The sequence below is a fragment of the Piliocolobus tephrosceles genome, chromosome 11 (genome assembly GCF_002776525.5).
Source record: "Piliocolobus tephrosceles isolate RC106 chromosome 11, ASM277652v3, whole genome shotgun sequence".
Taxonomy (NCBI): domain Eukaryota; kingdom Metazoa; phylum Chordata; class Mammalia; order Primates; family Cercopithecidae; genus Piliocolobus; species Piliocolobus tephrosceles.
The window spans coordinates 68,745,068-68,762,484 of record NC_045444.1 but is presented as its reverse complement, the minus strand read 5'-3'; the positions used below and the strand labels follow the sequence as shown (position 1 = coordinate 68,762,484).

Genomic DNA, 17,417 nt, shown 5'->3' with positions numbered 1-17,417 from the left:
AAAAAAAAAAAAAAAAAAAAAAAAAAGAAATTACAGATCATGCAGTCCAAAAATAAATAACATGATTAATAAATCTGATCTAATAAATACAATATTTCACCTAACATAGAAGGTATTATTATATTCAAGCTCACAAAGAATTTCCACAATTTTCACAACTGACAAAGTGTCAAGCCACAAAGCCACAAAGGGTATTTCAATGGTGTTAAAAAATTAACATCACTCAGACTACTTCTAAGCCATAACATGAGAGTGAAATAAATTTAAAAATGACTAAAAAAGAAAACAAAAAATAAAGTTTGGAAATGACAAAAACACTAACATGTAACTTCAGTTGAAGAGGAATTTATAAATTGCAGAATAATTAAAAAGTAAATGACACTTAAAATACGTCAAAATTTATTGAATGTAGCTAATTATTCAGAAAAAAACACACAGCTATGAATACAGTCATCAGAAAATAAGATTACAAATAGGTGAGTTAAATGTTCAAGAAACAAGGGAAGAAAACGTTTCAAATCAATTTCTAAACGTATTTCTTTACATGGTGATATAATTTTACAAAATGATTGATGCTTACCAACATGCCACTAAGCCTGAGTCGTGTCTGTGAAGTCAAACAATCTGGGGACAAAAAAACCTTATGAGGCAGTTTTACCTTTATGAAGCCTAACGAAAATACTTGCTTTGCCTTTCCCCCAAATTACCATGTTCATTCGAAGGCAATTAATTGAGCTGGACTCTATGGAAATCCTTCTACTTACACACACACACACACACACACACATACACACTCTCCCTTGCTCCCTCACTCTCTCTCTCATTCTTTCATTCTCTCCCTTTAATTTCTAGGATTTCTAGCTATAGACGAAAAGAGTAATTTTCTCTCTTTAGGATAATACTCTCAACCTCTCCTCCTATCAACAATCCGTTTTATCCAAGAGATTTCATAATTGGGGGAAAATAAAATGTAACAGATACTTGATAAAAGTATGTAAAGGATCCTCAAAATACAATAAAATCTTTAAATAGTGCCTTCACTATTTTTATGAAAGTTCTGTAAATATGAACACTAGAATACAATGAGAGAAGATTTAGAAGAAAGAGCTATAGCATCACAGAGCCTACAAAGACAGGGAAAAGCAATTTACCTGAGGTGAGAAGTAAAAGAATCTCAGGGAGTGTAAGAAATTTTGTTCATGTGTGGAAGAACAGAAATTTGGGCAATAGGCCAAAATAAGACAAAATCCCTTTGTGATTAGTTAAGTTTAAGGCTGCTGTTCTGCTGCAAGGCAGTGTCTTCCTAGCATAGGACTTACAGGATGGGGTAATGGGTTGATTTTAGTTAAAAGGCAATACCGTTTCGATATAGTAGCATGAAGGCTGAGAGATGAAATGTGGGGAAACGACTCATGATGGGATTAAATACATGCAAATACATTGAGTTACAATATTTTGTTATCTTGGACCAATTTTTAACCAACCACACTGTTTGAACACAGTTACAGTTTGTGGCTTGCTATGCAGAGTACTGAATTTTCAACATAATTTATTCAAGGAAAGGTTCCTAGAAGAAGCTGTCATCTTCAAATATATAATTGTATGAGGCAAATCTATGTACGTTTGAGAGATATATATAAGCATGAAGCAAAGTCCATATTTCCAAAAAATTATTATTTTGGGATGGGTTAGAGCTGTAAACAACTAGCTATTTTTGTGAATTGTCAAATAACATCTGTGGCTACCTGAAGGTACAATTTATCATGAGTCTACTTAAACTGAAAAACCGGTCCACTAAACATAAGAACATTAAAAAACGAATTACATTAAAAAATTGAATGTAAAATTACATTAAAAAACACAATAAAAAATGAATAACCTCATGTGTAAAATAATGAAAAAGGCAAATATTCATTAAGAAAAACAATTGCAATCTTGGGCATACACTGTAGTACTTAATAATTAATTATAGTAGCATACTTAAAACTGTCACTGAAAATTTAAATGTCATGTTCTCTTCATTCCAACAAAATTAAAAAATATTACCTCCTCCTTTTGAACAAAAAGTGATCAGCCAGCCAATACCAGCAGCAAAAGCAGTTTGTATGGCGTTAACAAAATTTCCTTAAAAAAAAAAAGCAAATTCTGATCACCTATTACTCCTTTACTAATGGAAACAGTCTTCTAAGTAATTTTTCCTTTCTAATCTCACCCTCTTCTAATCCACTCTGAGTTTTACCAGTTATCTTTCCAAAGATACTCTTGAGTATGACAAATTCCTTCAATGGCTCTCCAATTTTTTCATCATATAAAACCTAAATTCATTATTTCATTAAGAAATAAACTCAAATTGGCAAGTTAGGCCCCTGTGACTTGAGCTTTGTCTACCTATTCAGCCAGCTATATTGTTTTTCTCCATACCACTTGACCCAATTATTCATCTTTTTGTCAGACTCATGAAGTATTGCCAGTTCCCCAAATACAGTGATCTACTAAGGTTTCCTATTCATTTTCATGACAGATTAGAAATGACTCCTTTCAAGAAGTATTTTCTAACTCTCTCTTCCCCAACCGGGTTGTTTTACATACGTTATGCTTCCTTAAGCTCTATAACAATAATTACTATATTGCATTTTAATTGTTTACTAATGTTTTCCTCACTAATGAAGTCACTGATGGCAAGGATTATGTATTTTACTACTGCAGCTCTACTATTTAATAGTTTCTGACACGTAACTTTACTCAATGAATAAAATGAACATCTTGAGCCACGAATACTATTACTTCCTGGATAGCTTAATCTGCCTAAAGGCAGTTAATGAGTTAAAAGCCTAAGATTAGAAGCATTTTTAAACTTTAAACAGAATAGGTTTGAATTTACTGACTGATAAGCATACTTAAAAAAGCAATGAAACGCTTGTATTACAAAATATTTAGTTGCACTTTGAGAGATGTCTTCTTACCCTAGCCCTATCTCATATCCATTTCCCATATCTCAATAGTTTCAGTTTCTGTACAAATCTAATTAGTTTGTTAAATTCAGCAGAGTTCAGAGTAAATGACACAATTCCCTTCTAAGAAACATGGAAAAGACACTTTAAAATTTCAATACTATGACCAAAATGTTAATATTGCCATTAAAAACAAAATACTAATTTCAAAATACCCTGAAAATCAAGCAAATTAAGAAAATAAAATTACCTGTCCAAAGTTCTGTCACTGTACTTCTAACATGCTGCATTGCAAAACTCACTAAACTCTCCTTTGATCTGTCTCCATGATATTTCACTGGGGCCTATTGGTTTTTGGAGGAAGAGAAACATCTTTCACTTTTTCTTTTAAAAACTTAGTAAAAATAATACCAAAAAGTTTGATTTTTATATTTTCTTGAATAATGCAGCAAAGTTCTATTTCTCAATAGCAGAATGTATTTCCAAACGATATCCTGATAATCTTGACAGCAGATTCTATGGAAGACATTTTAATAATACCATTTATAATGGTTTCAGTTTCATCACTGGAAACTAAGAAAAAAGATATCAGAGCTTTACATTCAATGGGACAATACTTGTAAAATACTTTGTAAACTAAAAAATACAATATACATATTGTATAAATTATGTTCCTTAAGACAGAAACTGAAATTGACAAACATTTAATTGTAAAATATAGCAAAGTCAATGGTGTTTGGCTGGGCACTGTGGCTCACGCCTTTAATCCCAGCACTATGGGAGGCTGAGGTGGGCAGATCACCTGAGGTCAGGAGTTCAAGACCAGCCTGGCCAACATAGCGAAACCCCGTCTCTACTAAAAATACAAAAATTAGCCAGGCGTAGGAGCGGGTGTCTGTAGTCCCAGCTACTCGGGAGGCTGAGGCAAAATTGCCTGAACCCAGGAGGCAGAGGCTGCAGTGAGCCGAGATCGCACCCTTGCACTCCAGCCTGGGCAACAGCGTGAGACTCCGTCTCAAAACAAAAACAAAAACACAAAGTAATGGGGTTTAAAAATATCCAGGCTGGGCGCGGTGGCTCACGCCTATAATCCCAGCACTTTAGAAGGCCGAGCGAGGCGGGCGGATCATGAGGTTAGGAGATAGAGATCATCCTGGCTAACACAGTGAAACCCCATCTCTACTAAAAACACAAAAAATTAGCCGGGGGAGGTGGCAGGCGCCTGTAGTCCCACCTACTTGGGAGGCTGAGGCAGAAGAATGGCGTGAACATGGGAAGTGGAGCTTGCAGTGAGCCTAGATAGACCAGTGCACTCCAGCCTGGGTGACAGAGCAAGACTCTGTCTCAAAAAAAAAAAAAAAAAAAATTCATAATCCCAAATGTTTATTATCACAGAAGACCAGTGAGATGGCACCTAAAACAAGACTTAAAATGTTCTGCAAATTCCATATACTGTATTTTCTCTAGTATTTAACTTGTTATAATGTTTCACAAATTTAAAAAAGGCTAACTTTATCCCTTACCATTCCAGACCGAAAAATGAAGAGACTGGGATAGCTGTTGACTCCTTTCATTCGGCAAAGCATTCTATCATCACCACAGTTAACAGCTCCAATTCGAAGTAACCCATCCACTTCTTTAGCAAAGTCTCTCCACTATGAGAGAAAAAGAAAACATATTTCTCTGATGAGACCACTTTTCTTCCCTTGAACACACTCCAAGCTATACATTTTTAAATTAGATGTTTGAAAGTATTTGATAATTATTTTTGATAACTACTATTCATAGAAAAAAAATTCTAACACATAAATTGCAGATCACTTAGAAATAAAACTAGTAATGGGAATGTGAAAAATACGTACTGTGGGAGCTAAATCATGGCAGTGTGAACAGCCGGGGGAGTAAAAGTTTACAAACCACAGCTCTCCAGAATTAACAGCAGCATCTAAAAATAAATAAAATGGAAACAACTTAGAATTATTTACTAAAGGTTCATGCATATTTTAGTTAATTTTTTGTGGAGATCAGAATTTTAAAAAGTCATAAAATTTTCATATTGTCTTTCTCATTTTCTGTGCAATTTTTTCTATATCTTCTACATAAATGACATTCTTAAAAAATTAAAAAATTTTTTTGCCACGAGAAACATTTTCAAATGTTAAACCAACAGTAACTTTTTAAAAAAACTCTCCTATGCCCACACTTGAAAAAGAAGCAGCCTCAAACTGCAAGATAAATATGGCCATAAAGTTGTAAAAAGTGACAGCACAAGAAACAGCAGCCAAACCTCACGTAAGAGTGTGTGTGCACGAAAGAAATAAAGAAGACAAATAGAGTGACTGAGATTTAAGCTCTTCTATTATATGCAGCATAGGTTAAGTAGGTTTAGTCAATTCTGACAGCTACTTTAAACTCTGAAAGAATAAGAGACTTACATAATATAGTAAGGATTGTGGGGATTAAATTTAATCTAAGCCCTAAATAAGACATTACCTTGGAAAATCATTTTGTTTGAAAAGGTTGAGTTTTTTTTTTTAACAATTCATAACATTAATACATATTTGCTAAAATTACAGATTTGAACAACGTATAATATCTAGCTAATCCATTTTACATTATCTGTAAAATGACCTGATGCAAGTTACAAATTTTACTCATTTAAAAAATTTAACATTGTAAAAACGTACTTTCACATTCAAGATAAAAAGGCGAGGGTAATTTGCTTTGGGTTAAAGGATTTCCATACAATTTCATGTTAAAATTAGTTATTTTAAAATAAAAATTTCAGAAATTACAGTAAGACATTAAATCACACATGGTATTCTAAATATGTGCAACTAATTCAGGCTAATTAGAAGCAGGTGCAGGACTCAGGGTTCATCTACATTTCAAGTATAAGATAGACCTGTGGGAAAACAGTTCATCTGTACATTACAGGCAAGGTGTATAATTCAGAACTATCAGCTATTCTTTGGCAGTGTTTTGAAAGTCTGGCAAATGACCATTCTATAGAGGTGGTGGAAAAAATTGCCATATTGGTTTAGACCACAAGCCAGTACAAATTTAGGTAAAAATATTAATAGAATTAATGCAAACTTTAATGAAAGAAGGGATTATCTTATCAGCTATAAACAAGTAATGAGGTATCTTTATATAAAAATAGAAAGCAATAATTACACAAGGTATTACTGTTCATAAGTCTTAAATAAAAATATGCTGTAAAACAAATTTGAATGGTATTTGACATAAAACTTTGTTTGTAGTGAAAATGTCTCCTACCCTGCTAACAGGCATACCTCAGATACTGCGGGTTTGTTTCCAAATCACAACATAGCAAGTATCGCTATAAAGGAGTCACACACATTTTCTGGTTTTCCAGTGCATAAAAAAGTTATATTTACACTATACTATAATCTATTTTGTAAGAACATTATGTCTAACAACAACAACAAAAAACAATGTACATACCTTAATTAAAAAATAGGCACAGTGGCTCATGCTTGTCATCCTAGCATTTTGGGAGGCTGAGGCAGAAGGATCATTTGAGCCCAGGAGTTTGAGACCAGCCTGGGCAACACAGCACGATCCTGTCTCTACAAAAATAGCTGGGCATGGTGGCACGTGCCTGCAGTCTCAGCTAGTCGGGAGACTGAGGTGGCAGGATCGCTTCCGTCCAGGCGTTCAAGGCTGTGGTGAGCTATTATCCTGCTGCTGAACTCTCCAGCTGGGATGACAGAGTGAGACCCTATCTCTTAAAAAAAAAACCCAAACAAACCAAGGAACAAAAAATAACTTTATTGGTAAAAAATGCTAACATTAACAGTCATTTGAGCCTTTCAGCAAGTCATGCATGTCATGATGTTGATGGGTGCTGACTGATCATGGTGGTGGTTAAGGATGGGGTGGCTGTGGCAATTTCTTAAAATGAGACAACAAAGAAGTTTGCCACATTGACTGACGTTTCCTTTCCTGAAAGATTTTCTCTGAAGCATGCAATGCTGTTTGATAGCATTTGACCCACAGAACTTCTTTCAAAATTGGAGTCAAAATTGGCCTCAAACACCCTGTTGCTGCTTTATCAACCAAGTTTATGTAATATTCTAAATCCTTTGTTGTCATATCAACATTGTTTACAGGACCTTCACCAGGAGTAGGTTCCATCTCAGGAAACCACTTTCTCTGCTCATCCGTAAGAGGCAACTCCTCACCGCCCCACGTTTTATGAGATTGCAGTAATTCAGTCACATAATCAGGCTCCAGTTCTCTTGCTATTTCTATTACATCTGCAGTTACTTTCTCCACTGAAGCCTTGAACCCCTCAAAGTCATCCACGAAGGTTGGAATGACTTTCCTCCCAATGCCTGTAACAGTGATATTTTGACCTCCTTCCATGAATCACAGATGTTCTTAATGACACTAGAATGGCAACTCCTTTCTAGAAGGTTTCCAATTTACTTTGCCTGGATCCATCAGAGGAATCACTATCTATGGCAGGTAGAGTCTTGTGAAATGTATTTCTTAGAGAGTTTGACTTGAAAGTCAAAATTACTCCTTGATCTATTGGCTGCAGAATGGATACTGTGTTAACAGGCATGGAAAAAAACATTATTCTCTTTGTACATCTCCATCAGAGATCTTGGGTAACTAGGCGCACTGTCAATGAGCACTAATATTTCCAAAGAAATCTTTTTTTCTGTGTAGTACGTCTCAACGGAAAGCTTAAAATATTCATAAAATAATGTGCTGTCATCCAGGCTTTGTTGTTACATTTACAGAGCAGAGCCGATTTAGCCTAATTCTTAACGGTTTTTCGTAAAATGAGCACTGGTTTCAACTTAAGGTTACCAAGTGCACTGGCCCCTAACAAGAGTCAGCCCATCCTTTGAAGCTTGGCATTGACTTCTGTGTAGCTATCAAAGTCCCAGATAGCATCTTCTTCCAATGGAAGGCTGTCTCATTTACAATGAGAATTTGTTGTTTAGTATAGCCATCTTCATCAATGATCTTAGGTAGATCTTCTGGAAAACTTGCTGCAGCTTCTATGTCAGCACTTGCTGCTTCATCTTGTATTTTGATGTTATGGAGATGGCTACTTTCTTTAAACCTCATGAACCAATCTATTCTAGCTTCAAACTTTTTTCTGCAGCTTCCTCATCTCTCTCAGCCTCCACAAAATTGGAAAGAATTAGGCCTTTCTTTGGTTAGGCTTCTGCTAACGGGATGTTGTGGATGATCTCATCTACCCAGACCACTAAGACATTCTCCATGTTAGCAATATGGCTGTTCTGTGTTCTTATCATTAGCATGTTCACTGGAGTAGCACGTTTACTTTCTATGTTGCATTTATAAATTTAACGAGCAAAAGAGGCCTTTTAGCCTATCTTGGGTTTTGATACGCCTCCCTCACTAAGCTTAACCATTTCTAGCTTCTGATTTAAAATGAAAGACATGCATCTCTTCCACTTGAACACTTAGAGGTCACTGTAGTTATTAATTGGCTTAATTTCAGTAATGTTTTATCTCAGGGAGTAGGGAGGCCCAAGAAGAGGGAGAGAAAAGGGAGAAGGAAGAGGGAGCAGTCAGAATAGACACAAACATTAAGTCTGCCATCCTATGGGCACACTCCAAAATGATTACAATAGTAACATCAAAGATCACTGCCTGCAGATCATCGTAACAGACAGAATAATAGTGAAAAAGTTTGGATACCAAAATGTGACACAGAGACATGAAGTGAGCACATGCTATTGGAAACATATTGAGCTGACAGACTTGCTTGATACAGGGTTTTGCTAAAAACCTTCAATTTGTAAAAAAAAAGAAAGAAAAAGGCATTATCTGTGAAGTGCAATAAAGCAAAGTTTAATAAAATGAGGTACACTTGTACTTTGTCTTCATGGAGCACTTCTCATATTTGCCGAGGTCCCACTGATTGCTGAGTAATAAGAATAAAGTTAAAATATTTTTCATACTGTATCATCACAGCTCAATGGGATGTTGTGCGTAACAGTGACCCAGAACAGAATTACATTTCAAAATGCAACGTTCCACTTCTAAACTATACAACTAGAGGTATTGTCTGTGAATACACATAAAACTATAGTTAATAGCTTCTGTTAGGAAAGTAAAGTCTAATTACTTTGCCTGTAATGTACAGATGAACTGTTTTCCCACAGGTCTATCTTATACTTGAAATGTAGGTGAACACTGAGTCCTGCACCTGTTTCTAATTAGTCTGAATTAATTGCACATATTTAGAATACCATGTATGATTTAATGAGTTATGGTAATTTCTGAAATTTTTATTTTAAAATAACTAATAACTAATTTTAACATGGAATTATATGGAAATCCTTTAACCCAAAGCAAATTATCCTCGTCTTTTTATCTTGAATGTGAAAGCTCATTTTTACAATGTTAAATTTTTTAAGTGAGTAAAATTTGTAACTTGCATCAGGTCACTTTACAGATAAAATATAAAATGTACTATTGGCTAGATACTACATGTTGTTCAAATCTATAATTTTAGTAAATATTTATTAATGTTTTGAATTGTTAAAAAAAAAACTCAATCTTTTCAAACAAAATGATTTTCCAAGGTAATGTCTTACTTAGGCCTTAGATTAAATTTAATCTCCACAATCCTTAGTATATTATGTAGGTCTCTTATTTTATTCTTTCAGAGTTTAAAGTAGCTGTCAGAATTGACTAAACCTACTTAACCTATGCTAAATATAATAGAAGAGCTTAGAAGGCATTTGCTTGTTGACTTTCTAGAGAGTCAGAAATGATACCATCTGCTTAGCAGAAAAATGCCTGGGAAAGCTTCACTAGAGGGTCCTTCTCTATCACAACAATGCTCCTGCTCATTCCTCTCATCAAGCAAGGTTAATTATTTATGAATTATCTCTGAAGTTTTGTGGCTGCAATTTATCTTGAACTACCATTTAGGGTTCTATACGAACTATTAGCAGTTCTTTTTTTTTTTTTTTTTGAGACGGAGTCTTGCTCTGTTTCCCAGGCTGGAAGGCAGTGGCCGGATCTCAGCTCACTGCAAGCTCCGCCTCCTGGGTTTATGCCATTCTCCTGCCTCAGCCTCCCGAGTAGCTGGGACTACAGGCGTCCACCACCTCGCCCGGCTAGTTTTTTGTATTTTTTTAGTAGAGAGGGGGTTTCACCGTGTTGGCCAGGATGGTCTCGATCTCCTGACCTAATGATCCGCCCGTCTCGGCCTCCCGAAGTGCTGGGATTACAGGCTTGAGCCACCGCGCCCGGCCGGACTATTAGCAGTTCTTAAGCTTTTCTGCATAGTGACACATCTGAAAAAGCATGAACCCATATACAATATAATTATCAGTGAAGTCTCATTCTAGGTAGACTCATGGATTAGTAAGCTTGCAAGTTTTGTTCAGTTCCTCTACCTGTAATTCCAATGTGTTTCTGACTCACTGGTTCACAAAACACTTACTGATGTATTGGGAGATGAGAGACAATAAAAACCACACAGGAACAGGTATAGGTTTATATAACTCACACAACAGAGTTATGATTCTACCAGCTTGTGACATGAGCATTAATTCTATTAACAATGCAAATGAATCAAATTGTCTTATTTTATTTGCAGAATATAGGAAAGATATATTTTTCTATTCACTTATAACATGTTCAAGTGTTCTTATAGAAGGCTTTTGACAAAGTAACACATTGAACAGCTATTTTATATGTAGTGCTTACCAGCATGATGTAGAAATTAAGATTAAAATGCCACCCTTGGCCAGGCATGGTGGTTCATGCCTGTAATCCTGGCACTTTGGGAGGCCAAGGTGGGTGGATCGCCTGAGGTCAGGAGTTCGAGACCAGCCTGGCCAACATGGTGAAACCATGTCTCTACTAAAAATACAAAAATTAGGTGGGCATGGTAGTGGGCACCTGTAATCCCAGCTACTCGGGAGGCTGAGGCAGGAGAATCGCTTGAACCCAGGGGGCAGAGGTTGCAGTGAGCCAAGTTTGTGCCACTGTGCTCTGGTCTGGGCGACAAAGCAAGACTCCGTCTCAAAAAAAAAAAACAAAAAAAGCCACCCTTGCTTAGAAGGAACGAACTGTATAAAATCAAGTAGCTGTAATAAATTTTTAACGATAATAATATATGAAAAACATTATATAGATTTATATGTACTTTTTGTGACTGGTAGGCTACTTCAGTTTTCTTTTTTTTATGGTGTCATCATGGCTCACCGCAACCTCCGACTCCCAGATTCACGCGATTCTTGTGCCTCAGCCTCCCGAGTAGCTGGGATTATAGGTGGGTGCCAGCACGCCCAGCTAATTTTTGTATTTTTAGTAGAGACGGGTTTTCCCCATGTTGAGTAGGCTGGTTTCTAACTCCTGATCTCAAGTGATCCGCCCGCCTTGGCCTCCCAAAGTGCTGGGATTACAGGTGTAAGCCACTGCGCCCGTCCGTATTTTAGTTTTCCAAATTAAATGCAATTGTGATAGAGTAATATAAAATTGAAATTTGATTTGAAGTATAATTTATTGCTTTGAAGTATAAAAAATAAACCTATTATTACTGTACAAAGGAATGAAAGTATAAGAATCTATTCTGGTATACAATTTTCTTAAATGCAATGGAAAATGCAGAACTGTATTTTTATGGGCATTTCACACAAGTTGCCAATCAAATTAAATCTACTTCCAAAATAACTATACTTTTATCAAAAACTCTAAAATCAAAAAGCTCTAAGAAATTTTGCTGTAAGTTTGTAGCAAGCTCACTTGGCATCCAAACCTGATCTGAACTGATTTTTAAATTTCTTTTATTTAGTATATACTTACACATTTTGCTACAGAAATATTAATGTTTTTATTATGGTACACTTCCCCACATTCTGCTAGAAATATTTAATATACAGTATATTACATTATTACTGTTCAAAAATCTAAAAGATTTCTAAATTTCAAACATATATATCCCCAAGAGTTTCAGATGAGATCGAACTTGTATTAAGTTTCATAAAACCTTAAGCCCACAAACTTACCAAATTCTCTTCTTTCCAATGTTATGATTTCAGGATCATCATCATAAATACCTAATTTTAAAAGTATATAAAAATTATAAAATCAAAACTTCACTATATAAATTGCCATATAAAAATAGATTACTCGTTTTAATCATCAAAAAAAAAATCAAACTACTATATTAAACCTCAAACTTAGAGAATATGCAACAACCTAAGTGGAAAAAAAGTAAATAATACTATCAATATATTTAGGGTGATCTAAAGATACTAGAATTTTGATACAGACTCTCATAGGTGTGTGTGTGGTAGTTCCTAATATTCACATAATTTCATCTCCATAGGAAATTTATATTATGGTTTTAAAAATAATTAGATTCAGGAAGGTGCAAAAATATAGACTCTTGTGTACTTTTTACTCACCTTCCTCTAATGGTGACATGTTAATTAGCTAAGTACAATATCAAAAACCAGGAAATTGAGAGTGGTACGCTGTTAACTAGACTACAGACCTCATTCAATTTTGAGATTATATGGTTTTTAATACATGGTATCATGTTAGAATATCTTCTGCTAAAAAGTTTAGAATATCTGCAGAGGCAGACACAAATATTTAGTAAATATAACTTTTTAGGCTTTGTGGGATGTATGGCTTCTGTCACAACTTCTCAACTCTGCTCTCAAACTGTGAAAGAAGTCATATATGTTATGTACACAAATGAATGTAATTGCATTCCAATAAAACTTTATTTATAAAAGCAAATGGCAAGCCAGATTTGGCCTATGAAACGTAGTCTGCTAACTCTTGATATAGACTATCAAAGTGTAGAGAATATACTTAAAAATACTATTTTGAAAAGAAAATTTATATTTACTAAAAGCAAATCCTCCAGATATAAATTTAAAATACTGTGTGTTTACATTCTTTCTTCCTTGGTTCCTTTACTTTGTTTCCTCCTTCCACCTTATTTTTTCCTTCATGTTTAAGAAAAAGAACACCTTTCGTCCTTCTCATATGGAATCTTTATTGATAATGTTTCAAGGTATTGACCTTAATGTCAACCAAAGGCCAAAACACCTTAAAACATCAATAAGGGTTCATATGAGAAGGATAGCATTTCTATTGAAGAGATCATTATTAAAGTTTAGCCTTTCTTGGAAAATATGATGCTCTAAAATATATTGAAAGAAATATTATTCAATACTAAAAAATACTGAAAGAAATATTTAACTACCCCTAATGCAAATATATAGTCATACATCACTTACTAACGGGGACACATTCTGAGAAATATGTTGTTAGGGAATTTTGTTGTTGCAAAAACATCACACGGTGTACTTACACAAACCTAGATAGTATACTTTACTACACACCTAGGCTACAAACCTGTACAGCATGTTACTGCTGAATACTGTAGGCAACTGTAACACAATGGTAAGTATCTTTGTATTTAAACATAGAAAAGGTACAGTAAAAATGTGGTATTATAATTTCATGGGACCAATTTCCTACATACAATCCATTGCTAAGTGAAATGTCATTATGCAGTCCATGAATGCATATTTTTTATTAAATAACAATCCTTATTTTAAAAGTATTTAACAAGATTTGACCAATACAACTTCATATCTGTACAGATCATCTCTGTATACCCACTGACTTTCCTTTTAAATTTCACTCCCACAGCAAATTAAAAGGAGCTAATCAAAGTGACACATATTAAATATATAACCTAAGTGGTGACACAGAATTCACTTTTCTTTTACTCAGATAAAAAACATTTCATAAGTAATATTGTATCACCTTACCAAAATCATAACGATAATAGTTCCAGCTTTCATACTGGCCACCTTGATTATCCTCAAGTCCCTTTTCTCCATATTTGTCATACTTTTTCCGTAGATCTTCATCTTTGAGTACTTCATATGCTCTATTTATTTTTAAAAAATCACCATGTGCATTCGGGTTATTCTGGTAAAAAATATTAGATATAATACAATTATTCCAGATACACAATCCAAGTTTCTTCAAAAAATATATGTAGGTTTAATTAATCTAGTGACTTCTGGGAGACCACATACCAACATGAGGAGGGGTAATACAACATGACATGAGTTACCATGGGTCGAAATGAAGTATTTTTTGAGAAACTATAATCTTCAAAAAAAAAAAAAAGTAAGAAAAGTAATGAAATAATTTATAATTGACTCTTCAAAAGGTTGACAAACGTTATCAGACCATGTAAGTTATTTTTCCTAAAAAATGCAGCTGAGTGAAACTAATAAGCCTGCTGAAACTCTTAATTTCATATTTATTGCTCCTATAACAATTATAAATCAATACATTTATAGGTTATTTTTCTATTTAAGGCAAAATCAACTTATTGAAAAAGGATGTGCCCCAATCCATCAAATAATTACATAAAAGCCAATATCAGAAAACACCCCAAAACTGATTCCACTACTTTGGGAGGCTGAGGAGGGTGGATCATTTGAGGTCAGGAGATTGAGACCAGCCTGGCCAACATGGTGAGATCCCCGTTTCTACTAAAAACACAAAAACTAGCTGGGCAGTAGTGACGCACGACTGTAATCCCAGCTACTTGGGAGGGTGAAGCAGGGGAATCGCTTAAGCCTGGGAGGCAGAAGTTGCAGTAAGCCGAGATGGCGTCACTGCACTCCAGTCTGGCCAAGAGAGTGAGAACCTGTCTCAAAAAAAAAAAAAAAAAAAAAAAAAAAAGAAAACAATTCAAAATTGGATTGGAAATGTTTCTTCCTTGTTACTGTGTTTCATAAAATTTGTCTCCGAAGGATTCTTTCATTTAAATAATACCTGGATGATAGAAGGTCTACTATATTTTATATGGAAACTTAAAAATCATTATTTGAAATTTTAAAGAAAAACTTAAAAAAAAATCTTAAATGTGGATCTCAGGAAAAGATAATCAACTAAAGAAGGGTTTTAAAGAAATATTGTTTCTCTTGCTCAGCTTTATGCAATGAAATAAAATAATCCTATTTTAAAACTTCTACCTAGAAAAGAGAAAATTATAACTACATCTTCTGCTTGTTCAGGATGAACGGTAAATCTCCTTAAGACATAACCAACTAATTACAAAAACACCATAAAAATTCAAATGAATTTGGTTTTGAAAGATTTACGTTATTAGTACATAAATATTTATGACTGGCATTATATTCAGCTGCTCTCAAGTATTAATTTATAAAACTGTCTAACTGGTTTGTGGACTTGTGCATGGAAGAAAACAAAGTTAAAACATGCTATTATTAGCTATTACTTCTATTTTTAGCAAGTCATACCCTCTTGAGTTTTAAAAAAATATTTTTTGCAACTCTTCTAAAATACTTGATCTTAACCTACTTTAATAAGAAAACTACTTCAACTACTTCATGGATATTATCGTTTGTTTTGGGGTTAATGTCTTCAACAGAATTGTTGGAAATTCGTCCACAAATTAAGAGGGAACTGAATTTTTGGTACTGACATTCCTAAATAATCCAAAATAATCCATAACATTTTGGTGCTTTTGTTTCTAGCATACAAGTTGAATTATAATTTTGACGTGATTATTCTTAAGCATTTGATCATTTAAAGCAATTTAAATAAATATCAAAATGTACTAAAAATAAAATCAAATATTTTTAAAAACAAACGTTTACCTACCGGGTTTTTATCAGGATGTAACTTCAATGCCAACTTCTTGAAAGCTTGTCTTATTTCTCTACTACTTGCAGTTTTGGATACTCCAAGTAAACTGTAAAAATCCTGATCAGTGCCCACTAAAATGGCCATATACACTATCAGAAAACAGAGAATGATCCTTTTCAAGTCTCTGATATAGTCATCTTTATTTAACCAGACTCCCATTCTCTTTCTTATGCAAGTTCTGATTTAAGTGAACATTAGGATTCACTGCTGGTTCTAGTTGATGTAATATGCAAATTTGAGAACTTCTGTCCACTCCCCAAAAATATTAATCTAAGAAAGAAAAGCAGGCGGTTATACATTTTGAACTAAACAATAATAGCACAATGTATTTATCAAAGAACATGGTCAGCAATACAATCTCCATTAAATGGCAAATCAGTGTGAATTCGCCACGTTCTTTCTATGTTCATGTGGTTAGATTTGTGAAATCACTGAAGATAGCAGATAAAAGGTCATGAGTGGTAGTAACTAGCTAGAACACACACATTCAGCAATTTATACATTGAGAAAAGACCTCTGACGAGCACCAGAACACAAAGGTGGCAATAAACTACATGTCCTTCCTCTTTCTACTCAGTTTTAGCTTTGCCTTTAATAGTTCTTCTTTTTAGCTACTTCTTTACCCCCTAAAGCTGTCTAATTTTCATTTTCAGCAGAATTCACTTGTAGGAAATGTCCTTGTGAGGGACTAGAAGGAAATATATGGTTCTTTATTTTTCATATAACCCTACCAGAAATGGCAGTGAAGTATATTGTTATAATAGACAATCTACACAGCAGTCGATCTTTTTCCCGGAGTTTTCTCAGAAGGTGCTTATATTGAATTTAAGCAGAGACCATTTTCTAAGAGTAGAAAAATAATTGTAAGTTACCAGTGTAATTTTATTGCAAAGTTCATGTTTGGTGTAAGTAAAAACAAAAAACAAAAAGAGAAGGGAACAGGTTAGACATACTCTCTGCAGGGCAAAAACAATCATTACTTCATCATATCACATTTCAACCACTATATTTTAGTTCCAAAGATCTCCTAATGCTTTGAAAAATCTAACTCTCCTTGCACCTCATTTCTGTTTTTCATGTAATCCTAAATGTCTATTTTTAAATTCTTCTCTTTACCTGTGAATGATCTTCAGTTCATTTCTAATACTTCCTTTTCATTCCACAAAAATATACCTTTGAAAAATATAATGATGTACAGATTAACAAGTATCCAAACAAGAAAACAACCATCAGAAAAGAGAGGCCATAGTCTCAATCAACCCTTTGGGATAAGATGTTTCTCGCCCAGGGGTTGTTCTTAGCGTGGGGGTGACCGAACTGCCCGTGGCCCGAGCTACTGGGCAGGTGGAAGCGCCAGGTAAATGCAAGGCTAAAGCTTTCGCGCTGCCATCACTGCGGAGTGGGACAGGGGAGACGGGGAAAGATGGAGACACGGGGAACAGGGCTGTCAGGAGTCGCTGGTGTCTGAAGTCTCAGGTCGGACTCAGGCAGAAAGTGTAAGTAACTGAGAGGGAACCACTGGGCAGAGGAAGGGTGGTGTGGATAACAGTGACGAGGAAGGTGGGGAGCGAGAACACAACACCCAGGTCACAGGAGCGCAAAGGAAGGGGGATTCAGGCGCTCAGCCATTCCGCCCCTCCCTGACCGGAGGGCCCCGGCCACCACCGGCTCCAGCAAAGCCCTGGCCCCGGGCCCATGCCCACCTTGCCATCGCGGGGT

The 17,417-nt window shown here is 35.0% G+C and overlaps 1 protein-coding gene across 2 annotated transcripts in view; it reads right to left on the bottom strand.

Annotated features, from left to right (window-relative positions):
* DNAJC10 (DnaJ heat shock protein family (Hsp40) member C10) overlaps nt 1-16,871 on the bottom strand; it is a 55,966-nt gene extending 39,095 nt beyond the window's left edge. Inside the window, exons 1-9 of one of the 2 annotated variants that reach the window (XM_023212380.2) lie at nt 16,815-16,871; nt 15,654-15,968; nt 13,778-13,940; nt 11,990-12,040; nt 4,814-4,896; nt 4,475-4,606; nt 3,202-3,295; nt 2,047-2,124; nt 581-624 (exon numbers count right to left, since the gene is read on the bottom strand). In XM_023212380.2, the coding sequence (XP_023068148.1) occupies nt 581-624; nt 2,047-2,124; nt 3,202-3,295; nt 4,475-4,606; nt 4,814-4,896; nt 11,990-12,040; nt 13,778-13,940; nt 15,654-15,857 (849 nt within the window). In that variant the 5' untranslated portion in view covers nt 15,858-15,968; nt 16,815-16,871. The remainder of the gene's footprint in view (nt 1-580; nt 625-2,046; nt 2,125-3,201; nt 3,296-4,474; nt 4,607-4,813; nt 4,897-11,989; nt 12,041-13,777; nt 13,941-15,653; nt 15,969-16,814) is intronic. The other variant, XM_023212381.2, reaches the window with a different exon arrangement.
* Nucleotides 16,872-17,417: the final 546 nt, after the last annotated feature.